General features: G+C 41.5%; 1 protein-coding gene and 1 long non-coding RNA gene across 2 annotated transcripts in view; one reads left to right on the forward strand and one right to left on the reverse strand.

The window, feature by feature from the left end:
* LOC115087964 (matrix metalloproteinase-21-like) overlaps positions 1 to 20,143 on the reverse strand; it is a 75,062-nt gene that overhangs the window by 52,831 nt on the left and 2,088 nt on the right. The window contains exon 2 of the mRNA XM_029595764.1: positions 7,861 to 8,256. Within this exon, the coding sequence (XP_029451624.1) occupies positions 7,861 to 8,025 (165 nt within the window). The 5' untranslated portion in view covers positions 8,026 to 8,256. The remainder of the gene's footprint in view (positions 1 to 7,860; positions 8,257 to 20,143) is intronic.
* Positions 1 to 20,143, forward strand: part of LOC115087972 — a 121,871-nt gene that overhangs the window by 40,971 nt on the left and 60,757 nt on the right. The gene's annotated exons all lie outside the window — the stretch shown is intronic.

Consider the following 20,143-nt stretch of genomic DNA (forward strand, 5'->3'; position numbering starts at 1 on the left):
GTACTTTTTGAAAGAGGAAACAACTGATTAAAATGTACTTGTTCTACTCCACTCATTATTTTATAGACCTCTATCATATCTCCCCTCCGCTATCTCTTCTCCAAGCTGAAGAGTCCTAACCTCTTTAACCTTTCCTAATAGGGGACTCATTCCATCTCTTTTATAATTTTGGTTGCCCTTCTCTGTACCTTTTCTAATTCTACTATATTTTTTTTGAGATGTGGTGACCAGAACTGTACATAATGCTCAAGATGAGGTCGAACCATGGAGTGATAGAGAGGCAGCTGTTTTATTCTCCATTTCTTTGCTAATAATTCCTAGCATTCTATTTGCTTTCTTGGCTGCTGCTGCATACTGAGAAGATTTCAACATATTATCAATGATGACACCTAGATCCTTTTCACATGATGACTCCTAATGAGGAACCTTGCATTGTATAGCTATAATTTGGATTAATCTTCCCTGGGTGCATCACTTTGCAATTGTCCACATTCAATTTCATTTGCCATTTGCATGCCCAGTCTCCCAGTTCTGCAATGTCACTTTGCAATTTCTCACAATCCTCATGTGATTTAACAACTTTGAACGATTTAGTGTCATTGGCAAATTTGATCACCTCATTCATTGTTCCCAGGTCATTTATAAATATATTGAAACGCTGTGGTCCTAGAACAGATTCCTGAGGCACTCCACTATTCACCTTTCTCTTTGGGAAAATTTACCATTTAGCCCTACTATCCGTTTTCTCTCTTTTAAGCAGTTGTCAATCTGCAATAATACACTGCCCCCTACCCATGACTTTTGAATTTCCTAAGAAGCCTCTCATAAAGGACTTTGTCAAATGTTTTCTGGAAATCCAGATACACTATATCAACTGGCTCACCTTTATCTACATGTTTATTTATGCCCTCACAAAATGTAGCAGATTGGTGAGGCAAGACTTCGCTTAGCTAAATCCTTGTTGGCTTTGTCCCATTAAACTATGCCTATCTATGTTATGCAATTTTATTCTTTATGATAGTTTCTACCATTTTGCCTGGGACAGCTGTCAGACTCATTGATTTGTAGTTTCTTAGATCACCCCTTGATCCCTTTTTAAAAATTGATGTTATTTTGGCAACCCTCCAGCCTTCAGGTACCAACGATGATTTTAATGATAGTTTACAAATTATTAATAGCAAGTCTGCAATTTCATTTTTTAGTTCCTTCAGCACTCTGGGATGTACACCATCTGGTCCAGGTGATTTCCTATTCTTTAGTTTGTCAATTTGCCCTATTACATCCTCCAGGTACGCTGAGATTTGATTCAGTTTTGCTGAATCATCACCTTTGAATATCAATTCTGGCATGGGTATATCTCTCTTACATCTTCCTCAGTGAAGACCAAAGCATAAAATTAATTTTGTCTCTCTGCAATGGCTTTGTCATCCCTAAGTGTCCCTTTTACCTCTTGATCATCTATTAGTCCAACTGACTTCCTCACAGGCTTTCTACTTTGAATGTACATGAAAATGTTTTTATTATGAGTTTTTGCATCCACGGCAAGCTTCTTTTCAAATTCTCTCTTTGCCTTCCTTATCAATGCTTTACTTGTAACTTGACATTGCTTATGCTGTTTCCTTTTTCTTCATTTGGCTCCCTTTTCCATTTCTTGGAAGATGTCCTTTTAGCTATTATAGCCTCTCTCACCTCACCTTTTAGCCATGCCAGTATTCATTTAGCCTTCCTTTCACCTTTTCTAATACATGGAATACATCTGGTCTGGGCTTCCAAGATGATATTTTTAAACAATGTCCATGCCTGATGTAAACTCTTAACCTTTACAACTGCTCCTTCCATTTTTTCCTAAATATTTTCCTCATTTTATCATAGCTACATTTTTCAAAGTTAAATGCTGTCACAGTAGATTTATTTAGTGTCCTCCCTCCAGTTATTAAGTCAAATTTGATCATGTAGAAATCTCTGTTGCCAAGTGGTCCCAGCACTGTTACCTCTTGCACCAAATCCTATCTTCCAATAAGGACTAGGTCTAAAATGAATGAAGGGCGAGTGGGCAACACATTTTTTAAAATAAATAAATAAATAGACAAATAATGAAATACATAATGGAATAAAATAGTTTCCCCTCTTGTACCATCTGCTCCATTATTTCATCTAAGAACTTTACCTCTCTACCATGTCCTGTTGTGACATTCACCAGTCAATACTGGGGTAATTGAAATCACCCATTATTACTGTGCTTTTGAATTTGTTAGCTTTCCTAATTTTTTTTAGCATTTCATTGTCTGTTTGTTCATTCTGGCCAGGTGGATGGTAATACACCCCCACTGCTATTGTATTCCCCCTTTCACCTGGTATTTCTATCCATAAAGATTCAACATTGCATTTTGTTTCTTGCAGAACTTTTATCCTGTTTGACTCAATGCCCTCTTTAATATATAGTGCCACCCCTCCATCAATGTGATCCATCTAATAACTTCGATATAGTTTGTCTCCTGGGATCACAATGTCCAGTTGGTTGGCCTCCTTCCACCAGTTCTCTGAGATGCCAATTATATCTATCTCTTTATCTAGTGCTATATACTCTAACTCTCCCATCTTATTTTTAGACTTCTTGCATTAGTATACAAACATTTAAAAGGACGTTTTTTGTTTGTATTAACAACCTGCTTATTACCGTAGTTGACAGGGGTGGTTTGGAATCTTTCTGCTCTGTCTGCTCTTTACTTAAAGACATCTTGTCCATTTTAGCATGTATTGCAACCTCTACTGGGATGCCCTAATTTCCCTGTTCTCTGAGTATTCTTCATCATTCCGAACTATGTGCTTCTGAGCAAATGTCAGCTTTTCCCCATAATGTAGCTTAAAAGCTGCTTTATCTCTTTTTTAAAGGTTAGTCTCAGCAGCCTGGCTCCTCTCTGGTTAAGATGGAGCCCATCCTCATGCCCCTCTTCCCCAAAATGATGCCTAGTTCCTAACAAACCTAAAATCTTCTTCCCTACACCTTTATCTCATCCATGCGTTGAGACCCTGGAGCTTTGCCTGCCTGTGGGGTCCTGCATGTGGAACAGTAAATATTTTTTAGAATGCTACCATGCAGGCTCTGGATTTCAACTTTCTATATAAAATCCTAAATTTGGCTTCTAGAACCTCTCTCCTGCACTTTCCTATGTCATTTGTACCCCCATGTACCAAGACAGCCAGGTCTTCTCCAGCACGATCCAAAATCCTATCTATAAATAGCTGAATAAATTCATGGGTATTTCTTAATGGATATGTTATCATCTACGTTTTAGAGTAAAACTAATCTTCTGGCAGTCTGTAATAGAGATGTGAATTGGAACTGGAATCGGTTCGGATTCCGGTTCCAATTCACATCGTGTTTTTTTTTTTCGTCCGGCCCGATCGTGGTTTTGTTTATCGGCTGCGCCCGAGCCGATAAACAAAAAACCCACCCCAACCCTTTAAAACTAATCCCTTAGCTTCCCCAACCCTCCCGACCCCCCCCCCAAACTTTTTACAGGTAGCTGGTGGTACAGTGGGGGTCCCGGAAGCGATCTCCCGCTCCCGGGCCGTCGGCTGCCAATAATCAAAATGGCGCTGATGGCCCTTTGCCCTTACCATGTGACAGGGTATCCGTGCCATTGGCCGGCCCCTGTCACATGGTAGGAGCACTGGATGGCCGGCGCCATTTTTAAAGATGGTGCCGGCCATCCAGTGCTCCCTCCATGTGACAGGGGCCGGCCAATGGCACGGATACCCTGTCACATGGTAAGGGCAAATGTCATCGGCGCCATTTTTATGGCGCCGATGACATTTGCCCTTACCATGTGACGGCCCACCACCACCAGCGAGGAGGTGGAGGTGACGGCCCACCACCACCAGCGAGGAGGAACCAGGAGCTGGAGTCACTGTAGAAAGGTGAGGGGGTCATACCATGAGTCTGCTGCAGACGGCACACATAACACCCTTGTGTTGGGGTGAGATTGACACTACCTACAGGGAAGGCCTTGTAGATCCTCACTGCCAACCAGTGGAGCGGATGGTGCAGAGACCATATTGGAGCTTCGACTGTACTAGCTCCTTTCCCCTTGGGGTGAGCCTTTGGGTTCTGAGAGCTAATAGGTCTTAGGTTGTAGTCTCTGGAAAGCAGGGCAAAGAGTAGATCCGGTGTCAGGCTGAGGTCGGAAGCAGGCAGAAAGCAGGGATAACAAGAATCTAGGCTATGATCAGAAGCAGGTGGCAAGCAAGGTAAATGAGAGTCCAGGCTAAGGTCAATACCAGGTGTCTGCCTGAGGGATAGAAGGTAGTAGGCTGGGCATGGAAGACAAGGCATGGTTGGAGAGATGAAGACAAGGATGGACAAGACTGAAGACATGGAGGCAGGCTGGAGAGGCGAAGACAAGGCAGGAAGAATGGTAAAATGATGAGGCAGCAACTTGCACTACCACTGAGGCAGTCGACCCGTTGTTGAGGCACTGTAGCATTGCACAGTCAGGATTTAAATACCAACCATGTGTTGTCATTTCGAGGTGCCGGGCAGTGCTGTTCCTGCCGTGGGGCCTTTAATTGTTAGGGCACGCTGCACGCATGCGCCTAGATGGTCAACGATGATAGCATCTCTGGCCGCATGGCATGGTGGCATTTCGCGCCACTCAGAGCAGCAAAACCTGTATGGCTGGGAGACATGGGGTGAGTGATCTGAGTCACAGCTGCAGCCCTCAAGCTGGCAAACATAACAGAAGGCTGCTGTACTCTACCCTCATTTCTCCTCTCCTAATCAAATTCTATTCAATATCTTGCTTTCTCTTGCTTGTCAAAGCATTCTAAGTTACTGGAGAGATTCCTCATTGTTGAATGGTTTCATTTTGGTGGAATACAGTTTGTTTGATTCATAAATATGAAATTCTGCCACAGATAAAACTGATTCTGTTTTTGTGATATCTAAAATCTGGGAACCGGTACAAAATTATCTTGATAACTACTTCAATTTTCACTCATATGTTTTCTCTGTATTTGTATCAGGGAGCATTTTCTATATCTTCATTCACCTTTAAGCTTCTGTCAGGCGCACTGATTGTATGGACTTTCCAAGCTTGGTTGCAATTGTTTTCTTTGCTTTTGTCTGTTGTATTCAAAATTGGAAGAAGGATCCAACAGAAGAAAATAGGATAAAGCATAAACATTGGCAAGTTAAATGTAAGACATTGATAAGACAGGCTAAGAGAGAATTTGAAAAGAAGTTGGCTGTAGAGGCAAAAACTCACAGTAAAAACTTTTTTAAATATATCCGAAGCAGAAAGCCTGTGAGGGAGTCAGTTGGACCGTTAGATGATCGAGGGGTTAAAGGGGCACTTAGAGAGGATAAGGCCATCGCAGAGAGATTAAATGATTTCTTTGCTTCGGTGTTTACTGAAGAGGATGTTGGGGAGGTACCCGTAATGGAGAAGGTTTTCATGGGTAATGATTCAGATGGACTGAATCAAATCACGGTGAACCTAGAAGATGTGGTAGGCCTGATTGACAAACTGAAGAGTAGTAAATCACCTGGACCGGATGGTATACACCCCAGAGTTCTGAAAGAACTAAAAAATGAAATTTCAGACCTATTAGTAAAAATTTGTAACTTATCATTAAAATCATCCCTTGTACCTGAAGACTGGAGGATAGCAAATGTAACCCCAATATTTAAAAAGGGCTCCAGGGGTGATCCGGGAAACTACAGACCGGTTAGCCTGACTTCAGTGCCAGGAAAAATAGTGGAAAGTGTTCTAAACATCAAAATCACAGAACATATAGAAAGGCATGGTTTAATGGAACAAAGTCAGCATGGCTTTACCCAGGGCAAGTCTTGCCTCACAAATCTGCTTCACTTTTTTGAAGGAGTTAATAAACATGTGGATAAAGGTGAACCAGTAGATATAGTATACTTGGATTTTCAGAAGGCGTTTGACAAAGTTCCTCATGAGAGGCTTCTAGGAAAAGTAAAAAGTCATGGGATAGGTGGCGATGTCCTTTCGTGGATTGCAAACTGGCTAAAAGACAGGAAACAGAGAGTAGGATTAAATGGGCAATTTTCTCAGTGGAAGGGAGTGGACAGTGGAGTGCCTCAGGGATCTGTATTGGGACCCTTACTTTTCAATATATTTATAAATGATCTGGAAAGAAATACGACGAGTGAGATAATCAAATTTGCAGATGACACAAAATTGTTCAGAGTAGTTAAATCACAAGCAGATTGTGATAAATTGCAGGAAGACCTTGTGAGACTGGAAAATTGGGCATCCAAATGGCAGATGAAATTTAATGTGGATAAGTGCAAGGTGATGCATATAGGGAAAAATAACCCATGCTATAATTACACAATGTTGGGTTCCATATTAGGTGCTACAACCCAAGAAAGAGATCTAGGTGTCATAGTGGATAACACATTGAAATCATCGGTACAGTGTGCTGCGGCAGTCAAAAAAGCAAACAGAATGTTGGGAATTATTAGAAAGGGAATGGTGAATAAAACGGAAAATGTCATAATGCCTCTGTATCGCTCCATGGTGAGACCGCACCTTGAATATTGTGTACAATTCTGGTCGCCGCATCTCAAAAAAGATATAATTGCGATGGAGAAGGTACAGAGAAGGTTTACCAAAATGATAAGGGGAATGGAACAACTCCCCTATGAGGAAAGACTAAAGAGGTTAGGACTTTTCAGCTTGGAGAAGAGACGACTGAGGGGGGATATGATAGAGGTGTTTAAAATCATGAGAGGTCTAGAACGGGTAGATGTGAATCGGTTATTTACTCTTTCGGATAGTAGAAAGACTAGGGGGCACTCCATGAAGTTAGCATGGGGCACATTTAAAACTAATCGGAGAAAGTTCTTTTTTACTCAACGCACAATTAAACTCTGGAATTTGTTGCCAGAGGATGTGGTTAGTGCAGTTAGTATAGTTGTGTTTAAAAAAGGATTGGATAAGTTCTTGGAGGAGAAGTCCATTACCTGCTATTAAGTTCACTTAGAGAATAGCCACTGCCATTAGCAATGGTTACATGGAATAGGCTTAGTTTTTGTGTACTTGCCAGGTTCTTATGGCCTGGATTGGCCACTGTTGGAAACAGGATGCTGGGCTTGATGGACCCTTGGTCTGCCCCAGTATGGCATTTTCTTATGTTCTTATGTAATAAAACAATAAAAAGTATGAACTAAAAAAAAATATATGCACCATATTATTTAGTACATACAACACTCCACATTGATTACGAGGTTCATATTCAGGCACAGTCCAGCTAGCAAAGTTAGCCGGATAAACTTATCTGACTAACTTTGGAGGTATATTCAAGTGAAACCACACTATTGAATATAGCCGGCTAACTTTAGGACAACTTTTTTGGACTGACTAGACTTGACTGGCTAAGTCATCTGGCTAACTCTGAATATCAGAGTTAACTGAATATCAGAGTTAGCTGGGTCATAGCCAGCTAATGCAACTCTTCCCAGTTATGCACCTGGAATGCCCCTAAGTTAGCTGGATAAATTCTAACCGGCTATCTTATTAGCGGGCTAGAATTTAGCTGGATAAAAGCTGAATATAGCCGGGTAACTCATTTAGACAGATAGCTATTACATTATCCGTCTAAATGGCTTTTGAATATGGATCTATTCATCTTTCTTCAAAAGAAGAAAACTGTTGCTTGTTTGTTTTTTTGCTGACCCAGAGAATTTAAGCTAAAAAGAAAGTCCTTCCTGGTCTCCTGAAGGCAGTCAGAGCATATTACCAAATCAGAAGCTAGCACATGAAAATGGAACCCTAACTAAAGAAACATTAAATTACCCTTTCAGGAGTTGCATATTCATGAACCCACCTGGGCATATTTGTGATTAACAGTGGTGTCTGCCTGGTTTCTGGACCTTGGCTGGATGTCCGAGCGATCTCGATTGTGGTAAAGCTTCTCTCCTTCTGTCACATGCCTGTAGAGGAGCAGGTGGCTGAGCAGGAAAGCCAATGAGATCCCGCGCTGGAGGACCATTTTCAGTTCTGAGTTCAAAACCACCCCTCAAAATAACATCAACAGGCTATATTACAGGGAATAAATTAAATGATGGGAAAACACAGCCATCTTCAGGAAAACCAGGGGTGTCAAGGTGGGTGTCCTCTGTTAAACTGATGCTGCTATTCTCTGTCTCTCTGCACAGGGCAGAAAAGGATGGTCTGGAGAGGGATGCCAGTTTCTGTTGTTTTCTATTTGTTGTTCATTAGTCTGTAAGGGAGAATTTACACACAGTTACTATACAGCTTAAAATATAATACCCAGTCAGTCTACCTTGGCTGTTCTTTTTTAAATACAATTTGAATGAATATAGAACATATAGTAATGAACCAAGCATACTACTAAGGGTACTATGTATGTACTAAGCTGTGTTAAATCTGACAGGTTACCCTGGTTGTCCTTGCCAAATTTAATGCATACGCTAAACTGTGATTTAACTCACGATGCACTACGATAATGAGATGCAAAACGTGGCTGCATTATAATGGCCATGATAAAAGGAGCAGAGCCATTTTAACATGGTTGCACTCTGCATGTCACTTTACTTGGGAGCCCCTCTCTCCCACTTCCAGTCCCCAGTCCCCCCAATGCTGGCACACACCAATAATTTCCTCTTCTGATCTTCCCTCCCAAACCTTCAAACTGTGAAGCTATTCAGAGTTGGAGGAGCAGCAGCAGATAGGAAGCCCTCTCCTGTCATCCCCAGCAAGAGCAGAAGATTCCCTAATAATGAAAAAAAAAAGGCTGGATCAGAGGGAAAGTGATTATACTTGGTATTGTGGGAGAAAGATGAGGGATCAGAAGGGGTGTGTTTCTGGTCAGTAATGGGGAGAGGTAGGAAGAGGCTGTTTATAGTCTGCATCAGGTGGTGATGGTGGAGGGAGGGAATTGTAAGATGCATATGGTTTTGACAGGCATCAGAGTGGTGGGAGAGAAGATCAGAAAGGGAGGTGATCAGGGAGGTGATCAACATCGAGAAGATAGGAGGTGACAGAACTACACATTAAGAAAGGTGAAAAGAAGGCAAAACAATTACCGGCATGGTTAAAAGGGGAGGTGAAAGAAGCTATTTTATCCAAAAGATCTTCATTCAAAAATTGGAAGAAGGATCCAACAGAAGAAAATAGGATAAAGCATAAACATTGCCAAGTTAAATGTAAGACATTGATAAGACAGGCTAAGAGAGAATTTGAAAAGAAGTTGGCTGTAGAGGCAAAAACTCACAGTAAAAACCTTTAAAAATATATCCAAAGCAGAAAGCCTGTGAGAGAGTCAGTTGGACCGTTAAATGATCGAGGGGTTAAAGGGGCACTTAGAGAAGATAAGGCCATCGCAGAAAGATTAAATGATTTCTTTGCTTCGGTGTTTACTGACGAGGATGTTGGGGAGGTACCCATAATGGAGAAGGTTTTCATGGGTAATGATTCAGATGGAATGAATCAAATCACGGTGAACCTAGAAGATGTGGTAGGCCTGATTGACAAACTGAAGAGTTGTAAATCACCTGGACCGGATGGTATACACCCCAGAGTTCTGAAGGAACTAAAAAAATGAAATTTCAGACCTATTAGTAAAAATTTGTAACCTATCATTAAAATCATCCATTGTACCTGAAGACTGGAGGATAGCAAATGTAACCCCAATATTTAAAAAGGGCTCCAGGGGCGATCCGGGAAACTACAGACCGGTTAGCCTGACTTCAGTGCCAGGAAAAATAGTGGAAAGTGCTCTAAACATCAGAATCACAGAATATATAGAAAGACATGGTTTAATGGAACAAAGTCAGCATAGCTTTACCCAGGGCAAGTCTTGCCTCACAAATCTGCTTCACTTTTTTGAAGGAGTTAATAAACATGTAGATAAAGGTGAACTGGTAGATGTAGTATACTTGGATTTTCAGAAGGCGTTTGACACAGTTACTCATTAGAGGCTTCTGGGAAAAGTAAAAAGTCATGGGATAGGTGGCGATGTCCTTTCGTGGATTGAAAACTGGCTAAAAGACAGGAAACAGAGAGTAAGATTAAATGGTCAGTTTTCTCAGTGGAAGGGAGTGGACAGTGGAGTGCCTCAGGGATCCGTATTGGGACCCTTACTTTTCAATATATTTATAAATGATCTGGAAAGAAATATGACGAGTGAGGTAATCAAATTTGCAGATGACACAAAATTGTTCAGAGTAGTTAAATCACAAGCAGATTGTGATATTTTGCAGGAAGACCTTGTGAGACTGGAAAATTGGGCATCGAAATGGCAGATGAAATTTAATGTGGATAAGTGCAAGGTGATGCATATAGGGAAAAATAACCCATGCTATAATTACACAATGTTGGGTTCCATATTAGGTGCCACAACCCAAGAAAGAGATCTAGGTGTCATAGTGGATAAAACATTGAAATCATCGGTTCAGTGTGCTGCGGCAGTCAAAAAAGCAAACAGAATGTTGGGAATTATTAGAAAGGGAATGGTGAATAAAACGGAAAATGTCATAATGCCTCTGTATTGCTCCATGGTGAGACCGCACCTTGAATACTGTGTACAATACTGGTTGCTGCATCTCAAAAAAGATATAATTGCGATGGAGAAGGTACAGAGAAGGGCTACCAAAATGATAAGGGGAATGGAATAGCTTCCCTATGAGGAAATACTAAAGAGGTTAGGGCTGTTCAGCTTGGAGAAGAGACGGCTGAGGCGGGGGATATGATAGAGATGTTTAAAATCATGAGAGGTCTAGAACGGGTAGATGTGAATCTGTTATTTACTCTTTCGGATAATAGAAAGACTAGGGGGCACTCCATGAAGTTAGCATGGGGCACTTTTAAAACTAATCAGAGAAAGTTCTTTTTTACTCAACGCACAATTAAACTCTGGAATTTGTTGCCAGAGGATGTGGTTAGTGCAGTTAATATAGCTGAGTTTAAAAAAGGATTGGATAAGTTCTTGCAGGAGAAGTCCATTACCTGCTATTAAGTTCACTTAGAGAATAGCCACTGCCATTAGCAATGGTAACATGGAATAGACTTAGTTTTTGGGTACTTGCCAGGTTCTTATGGCCTGGATTGGCCACTGTTGGAAACAGGATGCTGGGCTTGATGGACCCTTGGTCTGAACCAGTATGGCATTTTCTTATGTTCTTAACCACTTTAGGTTGAACTTTTGTTTGAGAACGATAGTCTATAGTGTAATATAATATAAAATATCATATATCTCCCCATATTTACACCAACATTTACAAACAACCATTTGTAACAACTTCTCCCACACACCTGTACCTGCAAGCATACCTCCTGTATCCCAAAACACACCCCACATCCCCCAAAATACATACCTTACAACCTCTCCCCATACCCTTCACTTCACAATCTCCCATACACATCATCCACACACAACCTTATCTCCTATATGCTCCCATATACCCCACCTACTCTCCCATTCTCTTCAAAAAAATAAGTCCCACCCAGAGACACCTCTTCAACAAATCTGTGTTGAAAAGCATTCCCAAAGACATCTCTGTGCATGCTTTACCTACTTGTTTTCTTTACAAAATGGCTTTCTGTCACTTCTTTCTGGATACATATTTTATCCTGAAGCATTTAACCTACAGCAGCCATGTTTTCAGGATAGGTGTATCTATATAAAAGCTCAAAATCATGGTAATGTTGTCTCATAAACCATATGGGTATAGACAAAGCCTGAAATAAATATTTTTTTCTCATTAAATGGGTAGATTTTCCTTTTGTGTACAAATTATCTGCTACTACTAGTTATTATTCTAAAGCACTACTAGACACATACAACACTATACAGATTCCCATAAGAGACAGTCTCATCAAGACAAACATACATGACAAACAAGAGTCTGTGGGAAGTGCATTTATTTTAGAGACGTACTTAGAATTTTAAAGCAGCTTCAAAAAGAGAAGTGTTACAATTCGGCCTGTGGCAGGAGCCACAGACCGCCTCTTCACCTTCTTTTCTCCTCTCTCCCCATGGTCAGAGGCAGCTGAAGTTCCACCTAGTGGCAGGAGCCACACTGCTAATTCCCATGCGGCCCGGAGACTATTTCTCATGCAGCACAGTGGCTGCCCATGCCCTCTGCTCACGGCTGGAGCCTCGCTGCGACACCTGGTGTGGCCCGGTGGCCGCTGACACACTTTCCATGTGGCTGGGGCCACACAACAGCTTCTCCTGTGGCCCGCAGGCCGCCGACACCGCCGCTGCTCTACCCGGCGGCAGGGAGATGACTGGGTGCGCCTATATTCGGCAGGAGCCACATCTCTGCTTCCCCTCACAGCTGGAGCCATGTCGCTTCTCTTCACGTGGCCCGGAAGCCACTGACAGCCGTTCCCATGTGGCCTGGAGGCCACCGTCCTTACCTGCCTGCATCCCCGGACTCGCCTTGCAGCTGGAGCCATCCTTGGTTCACCTCCAGCGGCAGGAAGCCACCTGTGTCTTCAAGGCCTGCTCAGAGGCCTAGTTTCTTCTCCTGCAGCCTCCAGCATTGCAGCAGGGCCGCTGCCCGTGGTCCTGTACTTCCTGCTTTCCTCCTAGGGGGCAAGGCCGGCTCTCCTCATTTTAATGGTATAGAGAGGGAGTGGTGTCTTCTGATTTCATCAACAGATCTGCCTCCTTCCAGCAGTATAAAAAGGTCTTGTGATCATTCCTTGCTTGCCTTTGCAAGGAGCCAGTCCTCCTTAGGACTTCTCTGCAATCCAGCTTCTTGTTGGCACTATGTTTTCTGTGGCATTCCATGTCTTGTCTTCATCATCCATGGTCTCATGTCTTCGTCTTCATCTTCTGACGTCCTCATCTTCAGGTGTCATCTCATCCTCTCATCTCCTTTCCACGATGGACTTTCCTATCCTGCACCTTGGCTTTGTCTTCACTGGCCATGCAAGGCTCGCCTCAGGTCAGGCCTCGCTTGAGTCATCGTTGGATCTCTCCTTTCTTCTTGTTTGGGGAACCACTAACGTGGTTCATGACCAGCCATGTCGGGCTGTGTAGGGTGTGCCGGCCGGCGTGGTCTGCAACCACCCCTCATCAGTTGTGTAGGGCGCATGACATGGTAGTACCAATCCAGGATGGGTGACCTCGTGACTCTTGGTGAAGTCCTCACGTACCTTGAGTCATCCCTTTTAATTCTTCAAGCAACTTCGTCTCCGTGACATCCTCAAGTATCCTGTGTATTGTCTCATCCCTTGAGTCTTCGTCTCAAATCTTCAAGCAACTTCATCTGTGAAGCCCTCAGATTCCTGAGTGTTGACTCATTCCTTCTGTCTTCATCTGATGTCTTCCTCCTTCGACCATCTTCCACCCTGTCACAGTTGCTACTCCCGTGCGGCAGGTCCGAAAGGGCTAGGAGTAGTCGGATGACTACTTTAGAGACCAAACATTGTGTTGTTTGGGTCTCTCTCTGCTGTGCACAGATGCGGCGGTGGTCAAGGTTCCATCTACACCAGCCTACACTCGGACGCCTCTCACCTGCCTTGGCGTTTGCTGGAGCTCCTCTGCAGCTGCGTCGTGGCCCAGGGGTACACGTTATCACCAGAGATGGGCTCGCTACCCGCGTTACCACAACAAGAAGTTTTTAAGCTGGATTTGAATATGGCCACAGAGAGAGCATGACACATGGAATCAGGTAGTCTATTCCAGGATATGGCCAACAATGTGGAAAGTGCAGAGTCGGAAGTTGGCAGTGGAGGAGAAGGGCACAGATAAGAGTGACATGACAGTTGAATGAAAGAGAAAAGAAAATAGATAACGAGGAGGTGCAGAGTGAATGCATTTATAGGCCCGTAAGAGAAGCTTGAACTGTATGCAGAAGTGGACAGAGAGGCAGTGTACTGACTAGAGGAGAGGGTTTACATAGTCATAATGATTTTTAAGAAAGGTCTGCAGCTGGATTTTGAATATCTTAAAGTGTAGAAATTGTTTTGGCAGGAGGTCTGTGTTGAGGGAGTTGCAATAGTTTAAGCGGGAGGTGATATGAGAGTGGATGAGCTTTTTGGTGGCATGCTCAGAAAGGAAGGGACAAAATTTAGTGATGTTATAGAGAAAAAGCTGACACGCTGTAGTAGTGTTTTGGATATGCATTGAGAATGAGAGAGAGGCATCAAAGATAACCCTAAGGGTAGAGGCCAAGAGAACCAAGATGATGGGAGTGCCATCTGCAGAAAGAGAGAAGAGGGGAAGTGGGTTTGGGGGGACAGACAGAAAATGAGGGAAGAGGGATAGATATAGCTATATAAAAGTTAGAATCTGAAATAATTTTTCCCCATATTATTTATGGATTAAGACCAATTTATTCTCCCCTGTATGGCTGAGCAATATACACGTCCCATCTTTAATAATGATAGAAAATAAGATTTATAAAAGACATAAAGGGAAAATAGGAAAACAATGAAAAAAATAAAATTAATAATCTAATAATGTTTATTCTTTTGAGAAATATGAGAGGTTGCAGTACTAGCAGTGGCCACAAGTCCTCAGTATTATATTAGTATAATAGATTATGCTGACACTTTGTGGTCACTTTGAGTACTGCAGCCCAGTATTCAGTTTTCCAGACACATGCAAGTTGTCTGAGTCAGACCTTTTTTTAAACATAGAGTATGATTGCCTTTATTTGATGGTCAATGATTAACTTTGTGCCAAAAATCTTTCTAAGTTTTGGTTTGGATGAATCCCACTGAAAATAATTATCTAATCTGTAAACCAATGAAATCTCAGAGTTTGCAAACTGTACAAGTAATGTGTTGAATAGAGTAATAATATATTTTCCCCTTAAACCTACAAACCTACTAAAGTATATAGAGCTACCAACAATTCATGTTACTGTGTGGCAACCTCATCCAGGTTAACTGCTTATCTCTGACTATGCCTGGCTGCTTAACCCTGAAAGACAACTATCATCAGTCTCTTGCAAAGTTTCAAGGTGCCGATTTGCAGAAAGCAGAGTTATCCTGTCTGTCTCTGGAGAAATAGATATCTCACTGCTAAATGCTGCCTTTCAAATCTCAACTACTTTGAGTAAATGACAAGGAAATCTGTAAAGTATTTCAAATAATGTACTCTGGGGCATGAGAAAAAACACATTAGAATTCATCTGCACTCTCCATGCACAACTATGTAGCATTACTATTGTCCAGCAGCTCTCCAGTTTACTAAAGCACTTCACTTTCAAAAAATGGCCATAGTGCAAGGGAGCTGGAAGGAATTTTGTGAATTTTCCAGGCTAGAGTTCTAGGCTCCATCCCCTTCATCTTCCTCATAAATACTCTGGACTTACATATTCCAGATATCAATGTTTTATTGTTATTGAAATATATGGGCATTCAAAGGCTCTAATATACAATTGCCTCTTAAAATGGAACCTTATGATAGCCTTTAATTCTTTCCTGTCATCAGAAAGAGAGTTACCATTAACATACATTATCTATATTGCCATCTTCTTGCTCTCTCAACAAGAGAGGTCGTTTTGCTTTTCTTTACAATGCTAAGTATTAGCCCTCTGCACTATAATTTGTCTTTAAAGGGCCACACTGCATTATTACAACCTGTGGTCCATTGTGTCTATGCCCCTTCATATGGCATTTATTTCCCCCAAAGAGCAATTATTTAATGACCTGCTTGCAATAAGTAACATTATACGGAGCAAATATGGTATAAGCAAACAATCGAAGCACTGAAGAGAAAAAATGGTAATGACAGAAACATCTTGGAATTCAAGGCTTAACCAACCAGAACATGCCAAGGAAGAATGAACATGGCAGGCAAATGCTTTCTTCCATCTAAATTCAGTTACTGTGCAACCTGGCCTGGTTCTCCCTGGCATCTAGCCATACAGAAAGAGGCAGACCCAAGGTTGAAGAATCCTTTAAATGACTTTCCTCTAAATATGGCTCTTACTCAAGAGGACATCCGTTTCCCTTGAAAAGAAAGATAGGCAAGATTCATAGACCCTGAGGGAGGAGGGAGTCTTAGACCATCACATAAACGTTGATAGGTAGAGGTGGATTTAGCTGGCTAAGTTTTCATCGACTGTGTTGAGCTCATTTTCAGCCACCACCGAGCTGACAAGATTGTGACTAAAATAGATCCTAAATCAATTTATTATGTCCTATTTTAAATATCTGTCAAATTACTACAGATGGCTAAGGAACCTGTCTGTACCACCGGAAGGCATTCACAAAACCCGCTGCACTTGCTGGATATTTTGTAGTGATAGGATGTTGTGTATGCCAACATGCTGCACAGCAACGCTGTATCAATGTCTTCTCCCAGTTACAAGAGAAACTGATGAGAACAGTGGTTCTTAACCTGGTCTCAGGGACTTCCTGACCAGTCTAGTTTTCAGGATATCCCTAATGAATATGCAAAAGATATATTTGCATTGTTTTAGGTAAGAAGAAGGCCTCTATAAAACCTGTGCATAAAGGTCCTGAGTTCAACAAATTATTAATTGAATAGCACCTAGTGATACAATAATTATTCACATACTTTTTAATTTCCCATTTCACTTCTGTGTGCCTTCTGATACCTCTTATGGGATCAAATAAGGGATCTGTTCCCACCAGCAGGCAAAGAAGATCCAGAAAGGAAGACAGAAACAGTTTTTTATGGTATATTTTGTTACCAGGAATATTGAGTGACAATGTGTTTGCCAATCTGTGTTGTTATAAATGCACTAGACAACACCAGTGGCTTGATTCTGCAGCAAAGAGGAGTTAATTAAATGCTGAACTTCTGCTTAAAGGAAAAGGTTCTGTACTAACATTGCTTCCTCCCATTGTCCCGTCATTCAAACACCTCCTATAAAAAGCCAGCCCATGAATTTACAACTCCATTTCTGCATAAAGAAAGCCAGGATAGAAAGAGAGAGCAGACATGCAATAAGATGCGGTTGATGGGAGGGTTGAGGTGCGAGGACTGTGAAATGAGAGAGAGAGAGAGAGAGCGTGTGAAAGAGAAAAATGGACACACAAATTCAGAGATAGAGCCAGAAGGTCAAGAAACAAGACAGGGTGAGAGCAAGACATTCCCACCTCCCACTCACCTTCGTCAGTTTGAGCTCCCTCCCAGATGTATTTTGATACATTATGCAGATGTTAGACAAGCCTAGCTCTTTACTCTCACAGGCTTGTTAGAAGGAAGAAACCATTCCGAAGTTTCAAAGGTTTTGTTGCTTGCTGTGCCACAAATGCATTTCTCTTATCGGTACAATTATTTCAGAAGTATTTTATTGAGTATGTTTTGTGGAACAAGTAAATAGGGAACAGTTTATTACCCTTTCAAGTAATACTAGTACCAGAGGATACTTCATGAAACTAACTGGTAGAAGATTTAAAATACATTTTAAAAAGTGTTTTGGGTTGTTTTGGTTTTTTTTTCAGTTAATGCACATTTAAGCTTTGAAATTTGTTAATAGAGGCTGTGGTCAAGACCAGTAGTATAGCAGATTTTATAAATGGTTTGGACAGATTTCCAGAGGGCAAGTCTCTTAACAGCTATTAGCCATTTTAGCTTGGGAAAAAATAATTCTTACTGCCAGGCACTGGGGTGAATAAGAAAGAATGGATCTGTTGAATACTTCTTCCAAATGACCTGGACTGGCCACTGTCCGAGCCAGTATACTAGGCTCCATGGACCTTTGTTCTGACCCAGTAAGGCAGGGCTTCCCAAATCTGCCCTGATGACCCCACAATCAGGTTTTCAGGATATTCACAATGAATATGCATGAGATATATTTGCATACACAGGAGGCTCAGTGAGGTCCATATTCAAAGCAATTTAGCCAGATAACTTACAAGTTATACCTCTGTACAGATCAATGGTGCAACCATACCTAGTATTCCATTCTGTTCTGATTGCCCTATTTCAAAAAAGATGTAGCGGGACTAGAAAATGCACAGAGATGGGAAATAAAAGGGGGACAGAAATATAACTTACAATATGTATATTATATTTGCATGCACTGCTAAAGTGCCAACCAGAAAACCCTGCAAAAAAGCAAGAGACGCTTGGAATCTATATGGTATTAGGCCTACTGTATGCATCTTGGGCATGGGCATGATCCTCAGAGCCACAAGAAAAAAGGATTTCTATATAAAAATAGCACTAACTGCCAGCACTCAAACAGCAATAATTCTACCTATGAAAGTTAATACTACAAATATTACAAATATACCCCTATTAGGAAAATAGAATAAGCCAAGCTACTATAGATCCCTACATAGAAACTACACACTAATGGAATAACTCACTTCAGTTACACATGCAAAACACAGATTGATCCTCAAATACAGAATAAAGAGAACATACAATATAAACAGAAATGTACAGCCAAAAACTGAACTGGAAACTGCAACAAGCCAAATTCTGCATGCACTGCAACAATGTAAAAAACAGAAACATTACCATTTCTCATAAAACAAAATTAGTAAAACCATACCAATAAAAAGAATAATTCAAAACAATTAATAAATATAATAACATTCAATAACTAAAAACACATATAAAAATCTTCCAAACATCAATAAAATATTTCAAAACAGATACATCAAATAATACCTAACAATTAAATAAAGATTTTTTTAAAAATTCCCTGTTATCCATACCTTGGAACATTTGATTTCTAGATAAAATTGTCATGGATTATCAGGCAAAGAATAATTTGGGTAGTTGTGCACACCATGCTCCCTCTCATGATCTCTCTCACTCTCCCACACATGCTCTCTCTCCTGCACACATGCTCTCTCACACACAAGCACACATGCTCTCTCACTCTTCCACATACATGCTTTCTCTCTCCCACACACATGCACACATGCTCTCTCATTCTCCCACACATAAGCACACATGTTTCTCTCACTTTTCCACACACATGCACATACGTTCTCTCTCACTTTCCCACACACATGCTCTCTCTCTCTCAATCATTTCCTTCTTGACATAGCAGGCAGCAACAATCTCTTTCCTCAGCCCCCGTGGCCAAGGTAACGACTTCCAGTCATGAGGCATTGGACTTTCTGGCAGGGTGCGCGCCTCCTCCTCGTCTTCAGCAGCATGGCCCTGCTGGAATTGTTGGCATGGTATGTGCTGCCTTAGTAAGTGGAAAAGCAGCACAGTCCCACCAGAATCAGCAGCATTGCCAGCAGTGCTGTGCTGCTTTTCCACTTTCTAAGGCCACGCTGACCATGCCATCAATTTCGACTGCGCAGCACTGCTTTTCTTTTGCTGAGGACTCACCAGTGGCTGGCCATGCTGCTCTCTTTGGTACCTTTTGGTAGCGGCACCTAAGGTCATGGCCATATTGGCCATTGGCACTCTACAGCTCTGCTTCTCTTATATAATAATTTCTACATACTCTTCTTCATGACCCCTCTTTTTCTCCCTGAAGTATAAGACTTTTCATACATTTGCATATGTACTATAGATCAACTTATTTAGGAAAAGCAGGACTTCAAATTCCGTTCTCAAGACAGCCTTTGATGTCCTTTACCCACTTCATTATATTTTGATGTTGTCAGTATGTGCAGGTATACTGTAGTCATTCATGCACAACTTCCATACTGATCTCACAATGCACCAAACGAGATGTGCAATTCTATAAGGATGCATGGGGGTACGCACTCTTGAATTAGACTCTTATTACGATAGGTATGGATAGTGCCAGCAACTAGCTTAATTTAACTGAAAAATACGAAGGAATCCTCTATAATGAATCTGTATCAAGAAGGGATTGGCAGACTCTCCTGGGAATCTTCAATTTTCTGTGCAGTGTGACACAGGAGATGAAAGGGATAGAAATGCTTGGGCTTCTTCTGCAGTTTCTTGTACCATGAGAGTGAGACAGAAGAGACAACAAAGGGCAGGATAATACAGTAAGACATGCCTGGGGACATTCTTAATTCATTCTGTGCTACACAGTAAGAGAACTGTAGAAAAGTTTGGGATTGTCCTTTTATCTTTTGGGCTTGCCATTTTTCTCCTGTGCCTTTGGGCTTCTATTCTCTCCTAGGGTTTATGATGCCATAACTCTCCATTTGAATTATCCAGGTATTTTTCCACAATTTTATCTCTCTCACACACCCACTCCCAA

The sequence above is a fragment of the Rhinatrema bivittatum genome, chromosome 1, assembly GCF_901001135.1.
Source record: "Rhinatrema bivittatum chromosome 1, aRhiBiv1.1, whole genome shotgun sequence".
Taxonomy (NCBI): domain Eukaryota; kingdom Metazoa; phylum Chordata; class Amphibia; order Gymnophiona; family Rhinatrematidae; genus Rhinatrema; species Rhinatrema bivittatum.